Source organism: Hippoglossus hippoglossus, chromosome 7 (assembly GCF_009819705.1).
Source record: "Hippoglossus hippoglossus isolate fHipHip1 chromosome 7, fHipHip1.pri, whole genome shotgun sequence".
Classification (NCBI taxonomy): Eukaryota; Metazoa; Chordata; class Actinopteri; order Pleuronectiformes; family Pleuronectidae; genus Hippoglossus; species Hippoglossus hippoglossus.
In genome coordinates, this window is record NC_047157.1 from 13,823,668 (window position 1) to 13,846,519 (window position 22,852).

The window sequence follows — 22,852 nt, forward strand, 5'->3', positions numbered from 1 at the left end:
GACACATTGATTCACATGCTCAGCATCTTGCTTGGTTTACACATCAATTCAGACGAACTCTCAGACGTCCCCGATCAACCAGAAGCGTCTTGACTGACGACCGACTCACGGGCCTTTGAAACTGTCGGTGCTGTGAAGACGTCGTCTCTTTTGGGTTTACAGCATCGCACAATTTATTTCGGAAAATCGGAAGGGATGTTAAAACAGAGATTTTAATGAGCATAAGTGATTAGGTGGTTATGAGTTGCAGTCTCTGGGGAAACCTGACATTGCCAATGAAAAATAGCGTCACAACTGTATGGAAGCCCATTTATGCCACTTTGTTAAAAAGATAAATCCTATAAGTCATTATAATGAGAAATTTTCTCAAAATAGTGACCTACTCTCTCAAAATAATGTCTTAGTATCTCAAAATAACAACTTACTTATTCAAATAAACAACTTAGTCATTCAAAATAATGACTTTCTTACTCAACATAACATTTTCTATCTCAATGTAGTGACTTGATATCTGAATATATTGACTTAGTATTTCAAAAGGATGACTTAGTATCTCCAATTAATGACTTAGTATCTCAAGTAATGAGTTAGCGTCTCAAAAGAATCAATTGGTATCTCAAAATACTGACTTACCCACTTAAAATAATTACTTAGTAACTCAAAATACGACTTTATATGTCATGATTTCACTTTACTATGTCAGAATTTTTTTTTTCACTGGCAGAAATAGGCTTCCATACGAATGACTTAATTAAGGCGAGCCTCACACAAACCTTTCTCTCTGAGCTCAGTTCAGTCAACCTGGTGTCGAGGTCGCCTGAATTGCGAGATCCTGACTTAGTGAAAAGGTGTGTGTGTGGTTGATTTCACTGCACCAAGGCTTCTTCGCTGACCTCATTTTGCAAACCTGGGCAGATTCCTCCCAAGGCCAAGTGGAGTGAAAAAGACACCGTCACCTACAAAGCAGGTCAAATGGGGTTGTGCGGTTGTGTGACTGAAAGCAGCACAGAAGCACAAACGCTCACTCATATTTCCAGTTCACGGCAGATGAAATGGTTCTGATTTCTTTTTATTCCACTGACGAGGAAATCCTTTTCTGTTTCCTTTTTAAACCAAAGAATCACTCGCAACATTACACACCGTGACATTAAAGCTCCTGTTCTGAAAGGCAGAGCTGGGTATGAAAAGCATGAGTGAGTGCGAGGAGTCACCAGTTCCTCCGTCAGTATGAGAGGGAGTACGATGTGATGGAGTGAGGTGATGGTGAGCTAGCTGAACTTCTGACAGCTGGCTGCTCTGTTGTGGGGAGCGGGCCGCGGCTCTGTCAGCTGTCAGTGTCGGCGGCAGCAGTCGCTCTGCTCTCTACAGTCGTGTCGGAGCAGAGCATAACACACAGATCAGCCTTAACTGGGGGAGACGCAGGAAGCTGGAGGAAGTCTTGATTACAGACTCATAATATCAATGTCAAGCATCTGTATGTGATATTCTAAGATTCACACTTTAAAACAGGTCTGTAAGTATTTTTCTTTTCAGTATTTTGTGCTTGTAAGATGACTGCAGTTGAGGGCATGTAGAGTATAACATTCCTCGTATTGAGATGTGATGTGTGTCTTATCTGGTGGCAGTAGTATGTGATGCCCATTAAGCTGTAAAGCAGCTACATTAAACCTGTAAATATTAAGTTTTGTAAGTCTTTACTCAATGAAAGTTCAAGACAATGGCCACGTTACCCTGAAAAGTAAAATCACTCACTCTTTTTAATGAAAAATATCCATTACAGGGAGCTGCCACGATATAGTGTTGATATTTGTGAGGTGTTAAGGCAGAAAACAACCTTGTGTTTGATAGAAAAAGTGAATATAGGTTGACAGAGCAAACTCAACTCGACTGAATATAGTTTCCGGTGTTATTTGTGAGCTGTTTTCTTCTGCAGAGCTGGTGAGCCACTTTTTTTTATTTTGGTCCTTTCCCCCCCGTGCTGCATTGTGTTCTGCATTCCAGGTTCTTGGAGGAGCGTTGCATATATATCCTCCACAACAACTTGTGTCATCCGGAGATGTGCGTTGACTCCTGGCCTACATTCACCGCTGCTATTTGTTACTGTCAAAAAACAGGTGAAGCGCACTGGGACAAAGATAGTTAACGTATAGGTTCTTCCCGAAAAGCCGGTTGTTGTCTGTATATCTGCCTGTGACGCATTTCAGCAGCCGCAGCAGCAGCAGCAGCTCCCGGGTGATTCCTGACACATGCTCCAGGACAGACACTCTGAGATGCTTGCTGCATGATGACAGGGTCATAAATTAAAAGAACCGATTATAAGTAGCCTGGAAGAATGAAGGCATAACGTGTATTAGAAAACAATTAAAGATGCAAACTGTAGGGTTTTGGGCCAGTATATGTAAAAGAATATAAGTATAAGGTTTTTATATTTGTTATTTTAGTAACAAATATTACTTTTATTATAGCGCATTACTATCATGTTATCTTAAATGATAATGCTGTGACTGATCACTGACTTTTGGACACTAGTGTTTATCACATGGATACAAGACGATACTCAAAGACAAATCAATTCAATGTTAGTTTCGGTAAGTTCCGTGGAATTTATTGACAATAAGATTCATGGATTATTTAATGTTATTTAAACTTAAACACATGACATGCTTTTCAGTGTGTTGGTGCTTGAAAACGTGAACTGTGTTGTCACTCACTGACGTTGCGATTTGATATCAGAGCCAATACAGTATATTTGCATATGGTTCCTTCACATATAATTTGCCCACAATAAGAGATGCACCCATCTGAAATACTGGATTGATATCAGTGATGATTTTAATGACTTCCTAGCATAGTGTGAGACAGGTATTCTGCATCGCTACTAACCTTGAGTCGAAATGTCAAAATGATCTTGGTAAAGGAAAAAGTGGGATTGGTGCATCCTTATAGCCACAATGAATGCAAACTAGAACAAATGTGCTTTTGTGTCTCTGAAGGGTAAACAAACAATTTGATTTACGCAGCGCAGGAAGGTGTCACTGCTGTTAATTTCCCATGCTGGGCCTGTGGACCCACACTTGTCTGGTAGAGGCAAAAACCATGTGAGAGACTGTGTCCGCCATTTAACAAGCAACAGCGATGGATCAGAAGGACCGGCTTGTTTCCTGGATGCTCTCCGACGGTCTCTGTGACTTGAGAATGGCCCATATCCTCTAACCACAGACGTGCCGGTCACCTCCTGACTCTGTCTCTGGCTGTGACCCTCAGGATGAGCTCTGTGCCTCTGCCCGTCTGCTGCCCCGTCCGCCAGCATAACCAGGCCATCTCAGTGCAGCTCATGTGAGGGGGCAGAGGAAACCCAGCTTATGACAATAAAGTCAATAGTTCTATAATTTCTATTGTCCTGTACTCAAATGATGCTGCACCTTAGACACGTTGGTCGATTTCTGAAAGCAAACTGCAAGTAGCAGAAACTCACCGTGACATATTCTGTGGTTTTATGGTGGATTTGATGAATACAACACACACACACTGCTCCTTTTTGTTTACGGTAAAAACAAAGGTATACAAATGCCTGTAAGAACGATATAAATGTGTCTTCACTGTGATCCTCTGGTATGCGCTGAGCGGCTTTTCTCCAGGAAAAGACCTTCTAATCTTTGGATCATCCGAGGAGGATCTCACCCACCTGGGACCCTTCCCTGGAGGTGAGCCGTGCCGCCGCCGAATGCCTCACTGTGTTTTAGCAGCAATGCACCATTCAAGTCTGCAGGCGACTTGACAAATGTTCAGCAATCTGAGCAGAGGGGATGCTCGTACACTGCAGCACACATCCTGTCCCATCCACATCCCTCTGTCCCGCAGTGGTGCAGCTCCTCTCCTGACTGTGAACCAGCACACACACGCTCTTCTCAAAGTCACACGAGCACAGCACACGCTAAATACATGCCTGCTGACGCACGCACACACAGAGAGGTGAGTGATTGAATGTGTTCATTTCTTGCTAAATAAAAGCAATGTTGATCTTCAGTTTTCATTTATACTAAGCTGCTCAAATAAAAATATTGTTATCATATTTTAATTAATGCAATAATTCATGATGTAATGTTTCAGCATTTATTTTTGAAATAATGTAAATTATCTTTACCTTTGTCTTAACTGCAAATCAATTCACTTGCAAATAGAGCGTTTAGCTGATTAGTCTGTTTTACGGAAAAAAAGAGGCACAAAGGATTTTGATAATCAGCAACGTAAGTCACTTTTGTCGTAAAAAAGCCAAAGACTTGATATAAAATATGAGGATTTGCTGCTTTTATCTGTTTTGTATCATTTTGAATTGATATTATTCAGATTTAACAGAAGAAGAAGTTTACACCTTTGATCTTGGGAAACTGTGACAGGCTTGATTTATAATCTTATGGCATTTTACACATTTTTTTAAAACAATTGATTCAATGAGAAAATAGTTTATTCATTATTAAGTAATAGTGGTTAAAGCATTATATGTTATTATATGTTATTAACAAGGGTTCTGATGGTAAATTGAAAATAACGGTGTTAAACATTTTCTCACTGGGTTTCTTGAACAACACGCAGGCACCATGTTATCAAAAATAACTAAGCAGTAGGTCAGCATTCGCACAGTGAATGAATTTCCAAAGATGATTTTTATTGCTGTCTAAGGATTTCTGCTGTACGTAGCCGGACTGTGCAGGTCTAATATTGCAAGCCATCTGAAACACGAGATGTCTCCTCACCTACAGCATGAATCTATTTGAGTGTTCAACCTCCAATACTGTCAAAGAGGTGCAGGACGAGTTTTTTTTTTTTAAAGAGCATCAGGGGGGGTTTGTGCTTCAGCTGCAGATCTTTCCTCATCTCACGGCCCGTTTGTGAGTGAGTTCAGAGAGAAAACGAACTCAGAACATGAAGTACCCTGCCTGCTGAACTAGTTCACCGGCTTTGTGCAGCCTGCATCCAGCACTTGAGGACACAGCATCCACCCACTGGCCCAGCTCAGAAACTGCATCTCGGAGCAAGTGAAGAGCTGAGTGTCTGACGCAGCATGCGATCATTCACCTTGGCTGCGTGTGCTGCTCGGACTTGCCTTGGTGCAGCTGTCCACACATACCCACCACCACCCACTACTCCCCTTATAGAGGCAGCGCACTCTGCCAGCCGTGGAGTGGGACGCACTATCGATCCTGCTGAAATGAGGGTTTCTAAAAGGGAGGCAGTAAGCATGTCTGCACTCCCCTCCTCCACCGTGGAAGGGGCCCTGAGATATCACCAAGCTCAGCACTTTGCACCATCACTGCATGGGAAAATGGGATTTTCACTGGGAGATGAGCTGAGGGGGAGGTAATTCAAGTCGCCAGAGCTATGTTCCCCCCCCCCCCCCAGCAGGCATGTAAAATGAGCCACATTTCCTTCAGATGCATCAAACATTGGACAATTAAGGTCATTTTAAAAGTCCTATTAATTCAAGTCCTCGTCACAGAGAAATCAAGGGGCCCAATGTGAAAATATGCATATATGTGATGAAGAGGGAATGAAGAAGAGGAGGACGTTCACTGAACATTGAACCACACATCTTTCCAGCATTCAGCACAAAGTGACACCATGTGCAGCTTGTGTATCGTGTGACTCTGCAAGGAATGAAATGTTATTCTACTATAATGAATTGATTTAATTCTATTCAGACTGAGTGTGAGTCTTAACCTCACAGTAGGATGGGCGTATTCCAGGGAAAATCACTAGATGGCGACAGAGCCCTAGTCTTCTCGAACACCCAGGTGAAGTGTGGTGCATGTGTTTGCTCTGATTCACACAAGGCTTGACACAGATCTGGATGAATTTCTGAGCAAGCTTTCACAGTCTGGTACAGTGAAAATGAAGCAAAGAGGGTGCTTAGAGCCACTACAATGACAAAAACAAGACTGTGCTTGTTTCCATTGTGTTGATGAATGGACCTTACTGTTGCAATGGAACTCCTGTTACTTAACATGTTTTTTGGAAAGATCGGAAGTGACTGCATCAGCTGTATGACACATGAAGGTCATGCGCAGGGCGCGTTTACCCTGTCTGTCCAAATCCTCAGTCACCGTACTCGACATTCCCCATGACAGCCAGTGGACTATGATTCTGAAGTCGAACATCTCCCCTTGACTTCTGTGTGTAGACCGCGTCAGTGCAGGACTACATGGCCTGAAGGTCAAGTTGAGCAACAGTGTGCACCATTGTTTCCGTGTGTGAGCAATCGTGGTTATCTGGTGCTGTCGATGATGCCGCACTCCTTCTACTTCCTGCCTTTGGGATAGTTGTTACGTGTATGTGACAGAATAGAGTGTGAATGATCAATTATGGCTCCTCTATCCATCCCACATCACATGTGTACCATTAGGGCAGACCATAATAACATAATGCTTTCAGAGAAAACAGGCTAGGGGGATATAAGTACGCAGCAACACACAAATATCCTCCTCTGTATTGGAACAGCTGTGGAATAGATACCGAGCACTCCTGGTGAATGTAAACCCACCATAGACTAACAGACAAGGTATAAACCCAGAACAGCTTCTTATAGGTCACAGCTAATCAGTTTGTAACTTCATGCTTTAGTGTAGAACTAACAAAGGTGTGACTGAACCGGGGTTTTGTGGTGTCCTACCTGGCTTGTACAGCATGTGAGCCCAGTGTAGTGTGTAGTGCAGTGTCTGCAGATGATGTTTCACATTAAAAGATCCAGTCATGGTGATGGACTGAAGTTAGTTTTATATTGGAGAGCAGCTGCAGCATGGGACGTTTGGTTTACTTCAGTTAACATTCTTATTTGTTCTAATCTTTGTTTTTATTTTTGTAATATCAAGACTGTGTGTGTGTGTGTGTGTGTGTTTGTGTGTGTGATTTTAAATCAATGTAAAATAATTATGTGTTATTTCAATATTTATTGGATATTTTTAAGCACCTACAAACACATTTGAAATTGCACAGCTTCTTTTGACTATGAATTACAGCTGTGAAGCCACATGTTTCATGTTTCCTCCTCTAATTTGAGTGAACAAAAAAGTACGGTGACAATTTCTGTAATTTTAAAAAATATTTTCTGTCAACATGAAAGTATTTGTACTGTCTGACGGAACCAATCACTGCACCTTAGCACCGCACGTGCCCATAACATAACTTATTGTTCTTTCTGTATATATTGTTGTTTTATGTCCGATTGTTGTTTTTATGTCCAAATGCACCAACCACACCAAGGCAATTTCCTGTATGTGTAAATATACTTGGCAATAAAAAGAATTCTGATTCTGATTCTGATTCTGATTTCATAACAAGTATACTTTACTTTTGATTATAGACCGTAAAGTCCATCATTATTATCATTATTATTGTTGTTGTTAAAACCAACTATTTGTCACAAGGGTTTTAATAGTTAAACAAAAACAAAACAAAAGTAAAAGCAAAATTTGTTGTTTTTATTGTAGGGAAACAACTAACAATTATTATTATTATGACTTAATGCTTTGATTATGTCTTGTTATTGTTATTTATTTCGTATTTTGGACTAAAAGGAAATAACAGTTTTTCAGAGTCCCAAGTGATGTGTTCAAAACGAGTAATGGTCCAAAAAGCTAAAGATATTCAGAGAATTGAGACAAAATAGTATTTAAGTAAAGTAAAGTATTTGGTATTCTTAAATATATAATGAACTTAATCATTATTGATTATTAAAATAATGGACAATTTATTTTCTCTTTGTTGATAATGGATTACTGAAGTAACTTGGAGTGGTGGATTATATGGTGGCACTGAAATGCAAATCACACAACAAATAGGAAAACAAACAGCAATTCACCAAACACAGCGATTAAAATATACACAACAGCGATTCACCAAACACAAATCACATTACACAACAGCAAATCAAAAAACACAACATCAAATCAAAAGCCACAACAACAAAACAAAACAAAAAATGAAAAACAACAGCACAGGAAATAAGAAAACACAACAAATCAAATAACACAACAGCAAGTAGACTTATTTGTTGTGTTTCCCCATGTGTGGTTGTGATTTGCACTTCAGGGCCAGAGTATAAACTCCTGTGCTACTTTGATGTTTTGATTCCAGCATGTGCATCGTCCCTCTTGTGTGATGCCTCATGAATAAATCAGTGCAGTTTGATTTGAGCTCAAAACAACCGCATCAACTGCACTCCCAACGTGAGACCAGCTTCACAGTCTTCGCTGACAGTCGGTAGGGGGGGGGAGGTCCTAATCTCGCCGAGCAGCTGGGAGCATTTTACCACGTGACGTGAGGGATGTTAGAGAGCAGCCATCATCATTTCACACAATCCATGTCCAGCCTGGAATGGCTCAAGCTCGGGCGACAAGGAAGCAGGAAACTACGATGGAGTAAGTGCAGAGTGTGAAGCCGGAGCCGGTGACATCTCCTCCTCTGTTCCTCTGCCTCCATTAAGGTCTGTTCCTCCTCCTCTGTTCCTCCTCTCTTCCTGATCTTGTGGTCTCCACAGAGGAGCTTGTTTCGGTTTCCTCCTAACAACACATTTACATGTTCCACACCGAACACAACACGTCTGAACGAGCGGCCACTTCACACACGTTCCCTTTTAACAAGTGGACGAACGGAGTTGTTTCGTCTTCGCCCCATTCGCTAGCACTAGCCACGCTAGTCTGCCGCTGTTGATGCTATCAGGTACGTTTCGTGCTCGTGTAACAGACGAGCTTCCTCCAGGTGAACACAGACAACGTTCTAAAGAGAACGTTCCCCAACGTTCCACACACACGAGCTGTGTTCCGGTGTGTTTGTCTCGCGTGGACCTTCCTCGAGCCTGGTCCGCGACAGCTTATTGGAAGATTAGGCTGCTTCTACATTAGCTAGCATGACAAGCTATCATGGGTTAACTCTACAGAAAGGCCTCCAAACACTGGGGTGCCACTTTATCAGGTTTAACTTCACCACTCACTCTTTAAAAGAACCTAAACCTTATCGTGAAATGATAACAATAAGTTTATTTTTCCTTTTTAAACTGTTGATTCAACATCATGAGCTTTCTAGTGGCTGAAGTTAAAGACTTTCCTGAGATGTGCTTTGGATACGAGTCTGTCCTCACTGATTTAAAAAGGAGAGGTGACCTGAGAGGTATTAACATGGGGTCTACCCAATTCATGTCAGTGAGGGTGAAACAAATCCCAGATACAAGGAACAGAGAGGCAGGGTAACCCCCTATTCGATACGATTAGCTGTGCATGGTCCACAATAACAACAATATCATGATACAGCGATTCTGCGATAGTCGGACATTTTGCAATGCAGTCATATAATGATACATCATGATGTCTTTCTAAGGTAAAGTGCAGGACTTGTGTATTCACTGCAATTTGGTTTCAGTTTCACAGTTTGACACAAACTTTAGTCTTAAACAAACAAACTGTAACTTGTCAGTGTCCACATGCGCCATCGTTCCAGTGCAAAATAGCCATAGGCAAAAGTTCACAATATATATATAAAACTATATTTCTATTTAGCACTAGCATATTGATAAGGGCCACTCTATATTGCTGTATTGTTGTTTTTCCCCCACACCTACTAGATCCACACCTCAGTCTGTCACATTTCAGTTCGACAGTATCCCAAACCACAACCCTGGAATGATGAAGCGGAAACTACAAAACCTGAACTTGATGTCAATTACATGAGACTGCATTAGTTTTAGCAAAGTGCCTAATAAACCGGAACAAGGTTGCACAAAAGACCAGGTCATCTGAATGCATAAACAAAAAGTTCTAAACTTTCTTCAAAGCTAAAACATTTTTCAGTTTGAACTTCATCAAAGGAATAGTTGTAGAGAAGTGATAAACAGCATTATCTTCAGCCACCTTTTGAATACATAGCGCATTCACGAATTGTATCCATACAGCACATGACTTTGTTTTTGGTAAATCTTGAGCTTTATGTACTCGACAGGCCAACAAAAATGCTATGATTTAGGTTCAGGTGGGCCTGGTCTAAATTGTGCCTTACAATAGAGACCAAGTGTTTCCTTGGCTCGGCAAATTCAGTGAGCCCTTCCTCTTGCATTTTAATCAGCTCCAAACCAACCCAGGGGCCCAGGACCTCCAAACAGCCAATTCCAGGAACCCAGCTCAGTATATATTCTTCAACAAACCACCTTTTTATTTAACTAATGGATATGTTTGTTTTGATGTCCAAGGTAAATGAGAGAAGACATTTTTTATTATGTTATTTGGGCAAAAGTCCAAACCGACCATTTTGGATTTGCTTCTTACTTCATGTAAATAATATCACTGTACCCAACAACTTGTGTGCAGATTTCTGGTGTTATATTTTTGTGAATTTCTAAGATAATGGAGACTTTTAAAAACGTCTGTTGCCTTAGTAAAAAAAAGTGTTGTGTAGTGATTGTTCTGTGCTGTTAGAATGTACAAAGCAAGAGAAAGCAATGCCAGACGATGATCTCGGGAGGAGTTGATTGGCTGAGAAGGAGCGTAAGCCCATAAGACTTAGTTCAAGTAAACCGGTGCAGACCCAAAGGTTGGTCTGTATGCAACACTACTGACTTGATTTTGGGGGCCATGGATTGCCAGGGGAGGTTGATGAGCAACAGAGTGACATAAGAGTTTCACTCTGCAAGAAGAAAGGCCTGCTAGGCAGGTATTGCAGTAGTTGAAGCCATGACCAGTAACAAGAGTCATGTAAGGACTGATGGTTCTTTTATGTTAAGTGCAAATTAGCACCACTGGTAGAGGCAACATAATCAGACAGGGATACCTAGTCCTGACCTCCATATTTCTCTCAATATGAGAGAGATGATGAGGCAGTTTTGATGTAATTATAATAAATGAGAGATTGGTTGGCCTAGACGACTAAGGGTTCAGTCTTAAGGGTTTAGTTGAAGGTGACATTCCCTCATCCATGTGGATGTGTCTGAGCGATGAGCTAAGATTTGTCTATGGACAGATGGGGCCATTTGGAGCGAATGTCAGGAATAGTTGGATGTGATCTGTGTGGCATTAATATGCAAAGCCATGTGAGCAGGTAATTTGACCCAAGACAGTAGTGTTTATTGCAGCCGAAAGGGCCCCAGCATCTAGCCTTGGGGGAACTCCTGTAGGGATTGGATGGTGGAAAAGACATTTTAATGATGCTTTAAAGGAACGCCTGGTGGGATAGGAGTTTAACCAAGAAAGCACTTTGCTCAAGATGTGTCAACAATTTTAGAAATTTGACATCTAATTGTGTAAAGAATCCATGAAATTTTCAATTATGTAGCATAAATGGTTTAAAGTTAATGACTTAATGACATAGCAAGTTTTTAGGAAAGTTTATTGAGAACATATTTACAAGGAGTACAAAGTAAATTCAAGGTGGTGAGTAGGGAGGCTTTGCTCGATTTGACGTGAAATGTTTTTGCTCTTTAAGTTTTTATTTACTTGGGCATGTTGTGTATGTTTATAAGGTGGCCCTTTGCCACAGGGAGAGGGAATGGTAAACTGCTGGCTCTAAGAGTGTGCAAATTAACATGTTTCACTCTCCCTGAATGCTGGACAGGCATTGAAAGAGAGATGTTTACATTCAGATGCTGGCCAGCCGCCTCTTGCTTTTTCTTCCCTCCTGTTTTCAAATCACTGGAGAGACATGACCCATTTAAATGGTTGTTTACTTGCATTAGAAGAAGAGCCAAAGCACTTCTCAATGAACTCTTGTCTACAATTCAATTAGAGTGGCCTTCCCAGAAGCACAGTTTTCCACATTACACAATGCACTCCACAGCCTCACTGCAACACAGGCTGAACTATGAAGACCAAAGAGTAGCAGAGGTCTCACCTGCACCCACAAAAAGTCCCATCTTGTCTTTGGCATATTGATCCTTAATGTGGAGTTTAGGGTTGCAGGCCAAATGGGGATTTAACTATAAAAGATAGTCCTTGTAGTCCCACAGGAATTCATTTGCCTTTTTATTGTTTCAACTGCACAACTCTGGGCTAATGTAATAGAGTTGGGGAAGTAAAGAACAGCAGGTAGTCATTAGGCTTTTATTATCAAGTTTCTGCATTCTTGGAACTGTTTCCGCCTCAAAAGGTCTGTGTCCCAAAACACAACAGAATGTCCTTTTATTTTCTTTTTAAGCCAGACATTTTATTACTGCTTTTCCTGTTGCTCTCTGACTAGACAACCAAATAATAGGAAATGGCTGGAGTTTTTCCCCTCATTTTTTCTATTTTTGGAGTTTGTGGGAATATTTCACTTTGAGAATAGCTGAGTAACGTTTCAGCCCATTGAGGATCAGGGATATACTTTTTTGTTGTTGTATGATACTGCTTTTCATAAACCTTTTTTAATGAAACCTATTAATAATAATGCTATAGAACTGAATATGGTAGGTTTTTTTTTTTTTGTATCATGATATTTTTCACCTGAATTTATCACTTTTTATCACCTTTTTAGAGCCACAGAAGTTGTCCTCTCTGTCAGGACGTCAAACACTTTGTATAATAGCTGTTGATAAGTGGTCAAAATTGGCAACAGCATGGCATCACAGATGTTTACATTGATGCGACTTATTTGTCAAGATAAGCTGGGGAAGTAATGCGCAAAATTGAGAACAGCTAATCAAATAAGGTTTTGATGTTTTCATGTTGTTTGGCATAATCCTAAATGGGTCACATAGCAAAAGGAGCACATAATAGATCTGAGTGTTTTTTTTTTTTTTTTTATAAGCTGAACTTGATCAAGATAGAATAATGATCTATGGATCAGGCACATTAAGATTCATATGAAAAGGAATTTCCTTTTATCACTGACATTCTTATGGACCTTTGTAGCTCTACAGTTGTTGTCTTGATGGGGACCACACAGTTCAAAATTGTTCAAATACTAATTTAAATGATTTGATTTTATTATATGGTGTCTTAAAGTGAATCTGTGAAATTCTAATCCATCAAATTAATCATCAATCAATCAAATTTTATTTGTATAGCCCATATTCACAAATCACAATTCGTCTCATAGGGCTTTAACAAGGTGTGACATCATCTGCCCTTAACCCTCAACAATTAATTATCAAAAACCGATTGAATCTAAACATGCTTTGACACACTGAAGTTTATTTCAAAATGTGTCCTCGTTGTACGTCTGTTTTATTTACTGCAAGTCCAATTCAACTAGTATATGATGTGTTTGCAGTGCTCTTTAATTGTTAAATTTAAAAGTCAGTGCGGGGAATATGAGTGGGAAATAATCCTGTTGAGGTACATGCAATTGAATGTTGCAATGATTTGATATACTACACTTTGTGGAGGGTTGATTTGAGAAACTTTTGATAGGACAGAGGAAGAAGAAAAACAAATACATTTTGATTTTATTTGATCCATAAACAAAGGCATAATGCCCCAAAATAACATACCTGAATTATACTTATGCACTATCAAGAAAGTTAGGTGCTGAAAATGTTAAGCATCTAGAATAACTTCCAAATTTGTGAAGACGAACCCAAAAAGTCTTTTTGGCACAAAGCAGTGTTGATTTGCAACATTGCCTACAAGTGACTCATATAACCAGACTCATGTAATTGATAGGTACCATGGCATGAATGACAAAATGTGCCACAGTTGACAGTTTTCCATCATCTCATCATCACACTGCCCAACCCTATTTAGCCGTGAGGTTACAATGACTGTTTGTACACAGCAGCTAATACAAGTCAGTTATAAAATGTTGAACTGCAGCTTTTCAATCTGACAACCTAACTAGGCCAGTCTAATCACTGTAAATAGTCCAATCCATCATACATATTCCTTTCAAAATACATTTCTGATTTGTTCAGTGGCAGAAACTTGTTGGTCTTGTCTGTCTAGGCTAACTCAACATTACAATGAAGTGGAAGGGAGGAAAAACAACGCCATAAAGTCTTAATGTAATCTCTGACTGCTCCTCCTTTATAATACACCAGCGACATCTTTACTATATTTACTAAGGATGTGAGAAATAGGGATATGGTCAGCAGATGCATGCTTCCTGTTTAATGTTATCTTTGTAAATCGGTATTTAGCTTTACATCTTAGATATCTCAGGTCATGGGACACTGCTTTCCTTATGTTGTCACACACAAGGCTTCACATGATAACAAAGACACTTTTGACACAGCTCAACAGCTAATATCAGTTGTCCACTCGTTACCATGTGAATCGAGTTAAAAGTTTGTGTGAATTTCCAGTTAAATGTAAACAAGAACTGTAACATTTACAACAAATGCTTTATAATATTATTCGAGCAGATGTACCATTTTGTTTTCTAAGGGCACGATGGCGTGATAAGAACACACTCACAATGTGCCATGTTTTTAACTTGTTTTTTAGGATCTAGATTAGTCATCGATAAACTTGTTTGTCCTTTTCTCCTTTAACCTCCTTATTTCTCTAGGTAGTCTTCAAACAACACCTGGGCTGACAACTGCTGTCTGCATCTAGTGGCAGAGGAGCACTGTTTCTGAGGTTGCAGGAGCACAGTGGAGGAGCGGGGTCTGAGGCTGAATACTCCCCCCATTAGTCTTTGAGGAGGGGGGAGTAGGAGGAGGGGGCGGAGGGGGAAGGAGCTGCTGTAACGACCCCGAGCATGGGGCAAAAAGTCCCTGGTGGCATCAAAACCATTGATATGCGAGATCCGGCGTTCAGTCCCCTGAAGCTGGAGCTACAGGCCCTGAGTCACACCAAGCCGTCTCGACTCGATCTGCTGCTGGACATGCCGCCTGCCGGCCTGGACGTGCAGGTCCAGCACTCGTGGAACAACGACGACCGTTCCCTCAACATCTTCGTCAAGGATGACAACAAGCTGGTGTTCCACAGGCACCCCGTGGCGCAGAGCACAGACGCCATCAGGGGCCATATCGGCTACACAAGGGGTTTGCACGTGTGGGAGATAAGCTGGGCCATGCGTCAGCGTGGGACGCATGCCGTGGTCGGAGTGGCTACAAGTGACGCCCCGCTACATTCCGTAGGCTACACAGCGTTAGTAGGAAGCAATGCGGAGTCGTGGGGCTGGGACCTGTGCAGGAGTAAACTCTCCCATGATGGCAAGAACCAACCAGGGAAAACATACCCAGCCTTCCTTGAGCCAGACGACACCTTCATAATACCCGACTCCCTCTTAGTAGTCTTGGACATGGACGAGGGAACTCTGGGTTACATAGTGGATGGACATTATCTAGGAGTAGCATTCAGAGGACTTAAGGGCAGGAAGCTGTACCCGGTGGTGAGCGCCGTGTGGGGACACTGTGAAATACGAATCCGGTACATAAATGGTCTTGATCGTAAGTACAAATCTTTAACCTTTTTTAAATCTTTCTTACTTACTCGTTCCTCTCATGAGCAACAGTGTTTTGATGTCTTGTGTACAGCTTTTGCTTAAGTTTATACTTTTATTGATGCGATAAACCAAGGTGTAACCATTGAAGGTTTGCCACACTAAAGTGATATCACAGCTGGGTTACTGTACAGCAGCATTGTTTAGTTGCATCCGTATGGCTGTTGTATAAAGCAGAACATGTGATAAAATGACTAATTTGTACTCTTGCTATGTCACCTAGATAATATAAATTAATATTTAACTGTATCTCTGAGTCACTACTTGTCAGGTTAGAATAATATCACGGTGTCCTGCTCTTAGTAAGAGTACTGTACTCAATTTTAAAATGAGCTGTGGTGGAGTATTTATCTCTTTAAAAAATACTTTATGTACAGAAAAACATGCTTGTTTTTCCCCCAGAAAGATGTAAAATGATTCCAATTGGACTAATTCAAATTATTCCATGTAAAAGAGTCATGAGCTTACAATGGAGAAACATAGGTGCTTATCAAAACATGTTGTATCCTCATGTCCCAAATGCTCTGTGCTCATTAGATTTTTATGTTCAGCTCAGATCCCTTGACCTAGTTAAGTCTAAAAAAGAAGCAGTAATATGCATAGAATTCAGTTTGATATGACGTTGCTCTTATTGTTTGATGTGGAGCAGGGAAATCCCTGATCTTTTACAAGATAAAAATCCTTACCTCTGACAAAATGCGTATTGAAATGTAATTTAGGTCCTGCAGTTTAAGAATATGGCGAAGTAAAAATGTATATTTTCTCTGTGGCTCATCTTGTTTGCCCCGTCTTTGATCAGATATATTTCCATATTTAATTTTGACATAAAATGGTCATATGGTTTCTTCAAGACTTGTATGTGAAAATGTTGACCTTTTTTGTTATGTAAGGTTTGTAAAACTAATTTTATTAAAAAAATAGTGTCTCTGTATTCATATATATCACACATGGTATTTTTAAGATGCCCATCCCTACTTATCCATCAGATTTAAAAAATCAAGTAAAATTAAACAAATGATAAAGTGCTTATCAAAATCATAACGTGATGTACACATCCAGGACATCAGGGTTAAAGTGACCGGAATGATCCAGATTCATGATCCGACATCATCGATGTCATCAGCTAATTATGAGGCAGTGCAGGGTTTTAACTATTCAATTGACTGACAGAGTGATGTTTCAATAATCCTAACCAAGGTAAAAGTTTGAAATAATTGTATTATCTATCGCCCAGCCCTATTGTAATGTAACATGTCCATAATTAATACATGTAGTACATTACAAACAGCCTCTCCGGATGTTAGTTTAGGCCAGCAGCATGTACACTCTTCATTCTACAACTGCAAACACATAAACCTGCTCTTCCTTACACCTCTCCCCTCTTGTCTCCCTTTCAGCTGAACCCCTCTCTCTCATGGACCTGTGTAGGCGTTCGGTGAGGGTGGCATTAGGAAGAGACCGTCTGAGTGAAATCCATAGACTGCCCCTGCCAGCTTCTCTCAAGAACTACCTGCTCTACCAATGACGGCGCTTACAGTTACATCACACACAGAAACACACAGAAACACACACACACACACACACACACAGACACAAACACGCACAGACACACGCGCACAGCACACCCTTGTCTCTTTCTCATGTTTCTCTGGGATCCTTCTTGGGTTGAACCCGTTTGACAGGATTGTTCAAACCTCTCAACAAGTTTGCTTCTCTGTCAGTTTCTTATCCTGTTTTTATGACTCTTTGCAATTGTATTCTTTAACTTTATAAAAATCAGGAATCACTGAGCACTATGCACATGCTGATCCAGGCGATGCAATGACAGTCACCATATTGGTGTACCTCCTCCAGTTTGATGTGGCATATGTAGTCAGTACCTCTGCTGTGACCTCCAGGCTTTGTGATTCAAACATTTTAAATGTTATTGTGCTGAGACAAGTGTGTATTGGAAATTTAACTTGGTGCAAAAGTGCTCTGTCAGTATCTGACCACAAGGTGGCAGCACATACACATGTCAACTTGTGCATCCTCAAAGAACTTGAGAATTATAACTTGAAACCCTAATGCTTTCAGAAAATGTGTTTTTTAATTAGCTAATAAATGAAAAAAAGTGATGCTGACCACTCCATTGTGAGTCTGAAATGCAGTGTGGATGAAAGCACTGGGGCAGCTGAAGAGCAGCTCCACAACTCACTGCACTCAGTTCTCTATGCGATATGGATGGAAGTCCACATCCTCAGCAGAAACTGTAAAAGAAGAAAAATGTCACTGTGATTATTTGTAGCATGCATCTACAGGATTTCTTTTGTTCTTTATACAATCAGTGTCTTTTTAATCTTTTCTGTCACTCTACTTTTTGTAGTTCAGTAATTTTCGCCCACATGCTGTCAAGGCTCAGGAGTGCAGTGTTTAATTATTTGACCAGTCTCGTCTGCAGATTTCACTGGTTTGCACATATTAAACCAGGACGGTTGGTTGTGATGTAAACCTGCAACTCACGGGTCTCACTGTCACATAGCTGAGAGCCATTGATGTAGTGTTTGTGTTTTATGATGAGGTGGGGGCCAGATTATGTAGGTGAACAGCGTTGTGCCTGAATCAGCAAACCTCAGATTTAAGGCAACGTAATGACAGAAAACACAATCCACAAAGTGCTGCACAAATGTGAAGGTCTGATTGCCAACATATTGTCAAACGCCATATCATAGACCTGTTGACTCTAGTATTTTTTAATGTACAGACATCCACGTTCAGCACTCAGCTGGACGTGGACACACTGTGCCACACCTTACTTTTCCTTGCTTGCAGATTCCATTTTATTTGTACTCCTTGTTGTAGATTTGTTTGTAAGTATCTATTAAAGATTATTTCAAATTATATACTGTGCATCGTACAAGACTCTGTTCTAAAAACATCACCAGGCCTCGAACTGTTGGGAATGCACATTCAGCAAATTTACATGTCAGCACACTCTTATGGTGACAAATGGAAATACAGTCTGTCAATCATTCACGTAGGAGTAGATGCTAATCAGGAATTAATGATCACAAAACTCAGGATCTGATTGGTAGCTTATGGTGTCCCGCCCACAGAGAATGAATGACATCCTATCTGAACACACACCTTGATGTGAGGATTGACAGAATATATTTTTTAACAGTGTGCTGCCATGTAAATGCAATAGACTGGGGGCTCACTGTTTCACTTCCTGCATTTTAATGTTGTCCTGTTGAGCAACTCAAATCTTTGAAAATGAAAAGTCAAATGCTGTTTCCACTAATGAGAGAAAGGCATTTTTATTGTTTACTGTGACTTGAGTTGTGCTTCCGTAAATGAGAAATCGGTTAATACTGTTCATATTGCATTTAAATCTTTAATTGTTAATATTGTCCTCTGTACAGCAGGAAATTAATCAAACAGTATTTCCATTTTTATATGCTCACAAAAATGTCCATATGTATGGATTTATGTGAAAATTAATTGTTTATTTGTATAATTTCCTTTTCAGTTCAGTTGATCATTTTTAAATAGTTCCATATGCTTCCATACAACCACTTCACAGACTCTCTTCACAGGGCAGGGTGAGCATGTAAATCCTGCCTGTGCTTGACATCTCTCTCACACGTCACAGTAGGAACATCACAGGTAAATAATAAAATGAATAATGGCTAAATTGAATTTAGCATTAGCTGCTTCTGTTTCCAAGTCCTGGCGTTGTGCATGTTGGCTCTGGCTCTCTGTGAAAGTGAAATACAGCAGAGTCATTGTAAATGTTGTCACGAACGCCTGTGTCTCACACCACAACCAGTCAAAGACTCCAGGGCAGGACAAATCTGTGTTGACATCACTCGGCCTGATGCTGCGATGAGGCAGGATATCAGAAAACACCAGTGTGGATGAACAGGCCCTTTATTGTCTCAATGGGAATCTAGCTGCAGTAATGATGATGGAGATTTGACTTCTATTCCTGCTGTATTAGTCTCCAGCTGCTCTACTTGTTTCCTTGCATATAGAAGAAAAGAACAGACAGTGGATTTGCAGATACTTGGACACATTGGTTACGCACAAAGTATTTACCATGTCAAAGTCTATTGTAGCCACAGCCTATGGAGACCAACAGGGAACTGACTCTTTTGAGCCTTAACTTTCTGTCTGTAAATATCATATTCTAACTCAGTTTAGTTGTCTGAGATGTGCTAATGTTCAGTGTTAGCACAACTCTGTGTCATAACATGGTTTAGTTGTGGATTTTTGTCTGTATATAAAAAAAAAAAAAAAAGGACAACAATTACAGATTAAGGAAATGGGCATTTAGTTATTCAGCCAGCAATAACCATATATACGGTAAACAAAAATACAAATACTTCACAATGAGTAATTTAAAGGCTGATGGCAGCAGGGATAAATTACATTAATCAATACCTGTTAACTTGTAAAGGCTTTAACATACATTGAGTAGTGTTCAGTTGCATGGAAATTATTTTTAGTTTAAACAGTCACTTTAGAATAATGCTACGTTAGGAGTTGGCATTGTAGTTTTGAGATTTTGGCACAGAGACGTTCAAAAAGCAGTTTCACACTGACATACTTCTCAATATCAGGAAAAACGAGTTCTGACGCTTGAAACGCTCATGAGCCGAGCACTGAGGGAAACCAGTGTTAAAGGAGGCAGTGAATGGTGGGATGGGTGTGGGGGCGACCTTGCCTCCAGCTGCTGTGACAGTTTCACCGAGACGGATACTGAGTCAGTTTAATCCCTGTAATGGTTTAGCTTTTTATGTAAGGCACAGGATTAGGTTCAGTCAAGTTTATGTGCACAAACAGAGAGAAACACAAACACTGTTCCGCAACTGACTCTGACAACCCCAGGGAGATTTCTGAAAGCACCAAACAGCCTCTTTAGGATCTGATCGTCACCTGAGACTTAACAAAGCCTGTAGATCACAAACAATGATGATACAAAATAAGACACAAGAATGAAACTAAACAGCAGGTTGGCAAAAACATTTTCTGAATTGTATTTCTTGACAGGCAGAACTGTGAGGGAACAATTCTTTAGCTGCAGGTTTCATATTCGATCACTTGGTGTCAGTATTTTCAACCCTAACAACCATGAAGTACAGTTCAGATCGTCCAGACTCATTGTGACATTCACTACATTGCAAGTGCATGTCATCCATTTAAAATTGTACCTGTGCAAAAGAAAGTAAGTATTAACAATAAAATATATGTTAAGTATCAAAGTTAAATTACTTATTCTGAAGAATATGTGTGACTGATAGATTATTATGTGATATTAGATTGTTGATACTGATGTCTTGATTCATAAGTAGCACTTAACTGCACACAATACAAACATAGCTGGATTGAAGAAAAAAACTAATCTCTGCTGTAACTTTTGGTTTTAAAATCAATTTTTTTAATGCAAATTAGAATTTAATTAGTTGCGTGAATCTAAAACTAAACTCTAAAAACGCTAGAGATTAAATAGCTCATTACATTAACATGACAACACACTCCAACTAGAGTTTTTTAAGATCTCACAAGCCAAAAAAGGCAGGAAATCACTGGTTTAGTCTTTAATATATTTCAGGATGTCAACCACATGATTATTTTTTGTAAAATCTTGATTTGAAAAGAAACCATTAACCAGAACTGATAAATGAATGTTGTGGAGTAAAGACTACAATATTTCCTTCTGAAATAAAGTGGAGTGGAAGTATGGAAATGCATGAGGAAAGTACAAGTACCTCAAAACTGTAATTGAGCACAGTGCTTGAGTAAAATTACTGAATTACTCTTAACCACTGATGACAATTCTAAAATGAATATGTATTTTTTTTTTTACTAGACCCACCTCAGATGTTCATTGAAAGAAACTTAATTTAGACCATTCATGTTGGCGAGACAAAGGAGATCCGTACCTTGTTATACAATATGTGTCACTGTCGCTCTATTACTACCAGTAAAGTAAATAACAAAGGTACAATTGGAAAAATGTAGGTGTTGTCATGTCAAACACAGATTTCATATACACTGTCAATACAGGATGACAGAAATGTTGTTAGGATAAAAAATAGGTCAAAAATCAAGCACCACTGGTTCGACGAGTGTTTTTGGCACACAGGCACAGGTGTTATTGTGCGGACACAGACAAACAATCTCTTATCAGGATGATTGAGTAACTTGTTTTTCTCTAGCTTAACCATCCGCACAGCAGGAGTTGCATTCCAAGTTAAGACATCTCATTGGTGGGCAGCACATACCATAACATCACGCCCTCATTACAGCACAGTTAACGCGCATGGTGTCAGATTATTTCTGTGATGTCCTGTGATCTGGCTGCTCTCATGTGAACAGGCTAATTATAGGAAGGCCAACAGTTTGATCTGAGCTGCTGTAGCTGCAGGAAGTAATACAAAATCTAAATGTATCATCGCGGTATGGGATGACCTTTGCAGGATATCTTATTATAATTTTCATCTTTCGAAAACAAACAAGCTATGGTGATTGCACTATGAGTGCACTGTGCATTTATACCCCTTACAATGTTTTGCAGCCATTATTGTATGTTTTTCTAATGATGCCTCTACATGAAACTCTATAACTATATTTTTAATGCTTAGTCAAACTAATATACAAACGATATGAATATATGCAATAAGAATAATGGTTGACACTAGATTATAAAGCCCTAGATTTATAGTGTAGGTTTGCTTCCAGAAGTATGGGTGAATAAAATAGTTACCAATTTGTACCCTGTTACCCTGTAGGTACAGTGTCAAAAAAACAAGACCAAAACAGAAGTTAAACAAATAGGGATTCTAGTGAAAAGAGGAATAGATTACTTGGTAAAATGACGTTAACAACCTCTATCTGTCTAAGAGCACACTTGATTATTTGAAATCCACGTAGGCTTGTTCTGACATTAAAAATATTCAAGTTATAATTATGAGGTTCTTCAAAACAGCTGAGAACATTAAGAATTGAGCTCGTTCATTGGTTCACAATTTATGTCCACACATAGTTAACAAGGTAGCTCTTACATTTCTCTTTCCTGATATTTTTTACATATCATCCAATTATCAGAGGACATGGAGATACGTATGTTCTGTGTAAAATTGATCGTATTGAGATCTCTTTCAGAATAATTGGGTTTTTGTTGGTTCTCTGTTGATGTCTGCTGTTTGCATGTTCCTGGTTTTGGGTCAACGGGCATCAACAGCTGTGCTTGAGGAAAATGTGGGGGATTTGTCGCAGGGAGAGAGAGAAGCTGTGACGCTCACTGTAAAGCTCGTCACCATTTCTTCTTCCTTTTCTCTCAAAAATTGTTTAATGTTATTTCTTAAAACGTTCTCTATAATATGTTAATTTTTGAATATTTGAAAATAAAATGTTCACATGTTGACCCTTTAAAGGTTCAGTTTGTAGAAATTAATGGTGAATG

At 39.8% G+C, this 22,852-nt stretch overlaps 1 protein-coding gene across 4 annotated transcripts; it reads left to right on the plus strand.

Annotated features, from left to right (window-relative positions):
* The first annotated feature begins 8,109 nt into the window (after positions 1–8,109).
* On the plus strand, positions 8,110–17,829 carry spsb1 (splA/ryanodine receptor domain and SOCS box containing 1). Of its 4 annotated transcripts, none has more exons than XR_004614337.1 (4): positions 8,110–8,479; positions 14,464–15,349; positions 16,800–16,981; positions 17,016–17,829. XR_004614337.1 is itself a non-coding variant. In XM_034589759.1 (4 exons), the coding sequence occupies exons 2-3, from the start codon at positions 14,656–14,658 to the stop codon at positions 16,925–16,927; spliced, it is 822 nt and encodes a 273-aa protein (XP_034445650.1). In that variant the 5' UTR covers positions 8,110–8,479; positions 14,464–14,655; the 3' UTR covers positions 16,928–16,953; positions 17,004–17,829. The 4 variants fall into 4 exon arrangements, 3 of the variants coding, with proteins under 3 accessions (XP_034445650.1, XP_034445649.1, XP_034445651.1); XM_034589759.1 differs by having other exon boundaries at positions 16,800–16,953; positions 17,004–17,829; XM_034589758.1 differs by having other exon boundaries at positions 8,111–8,479; positions 16,800–17,829.
* The last annotated feature ends 5,023 nt before the right edge of the window (positions 17,830–22,852 follow it).

Bases quoted from the DNA above. Each gene is read 5' to 3' on its own strand.
- spsb1 (XM_034589759.1), top strand. From the start codon at position 14,656: ATGGGGCAAAAAGTCCCTGGTGGCATCAAAACCATTGATATGCGAGAT. The intron at 15,350-16,799 runs GTAAGTACAAAT...TCTCCCTTTCAG, and splicing joins GTACATAAATGGTCTTGATC to CTGAACCCCTCTCTCTCATG.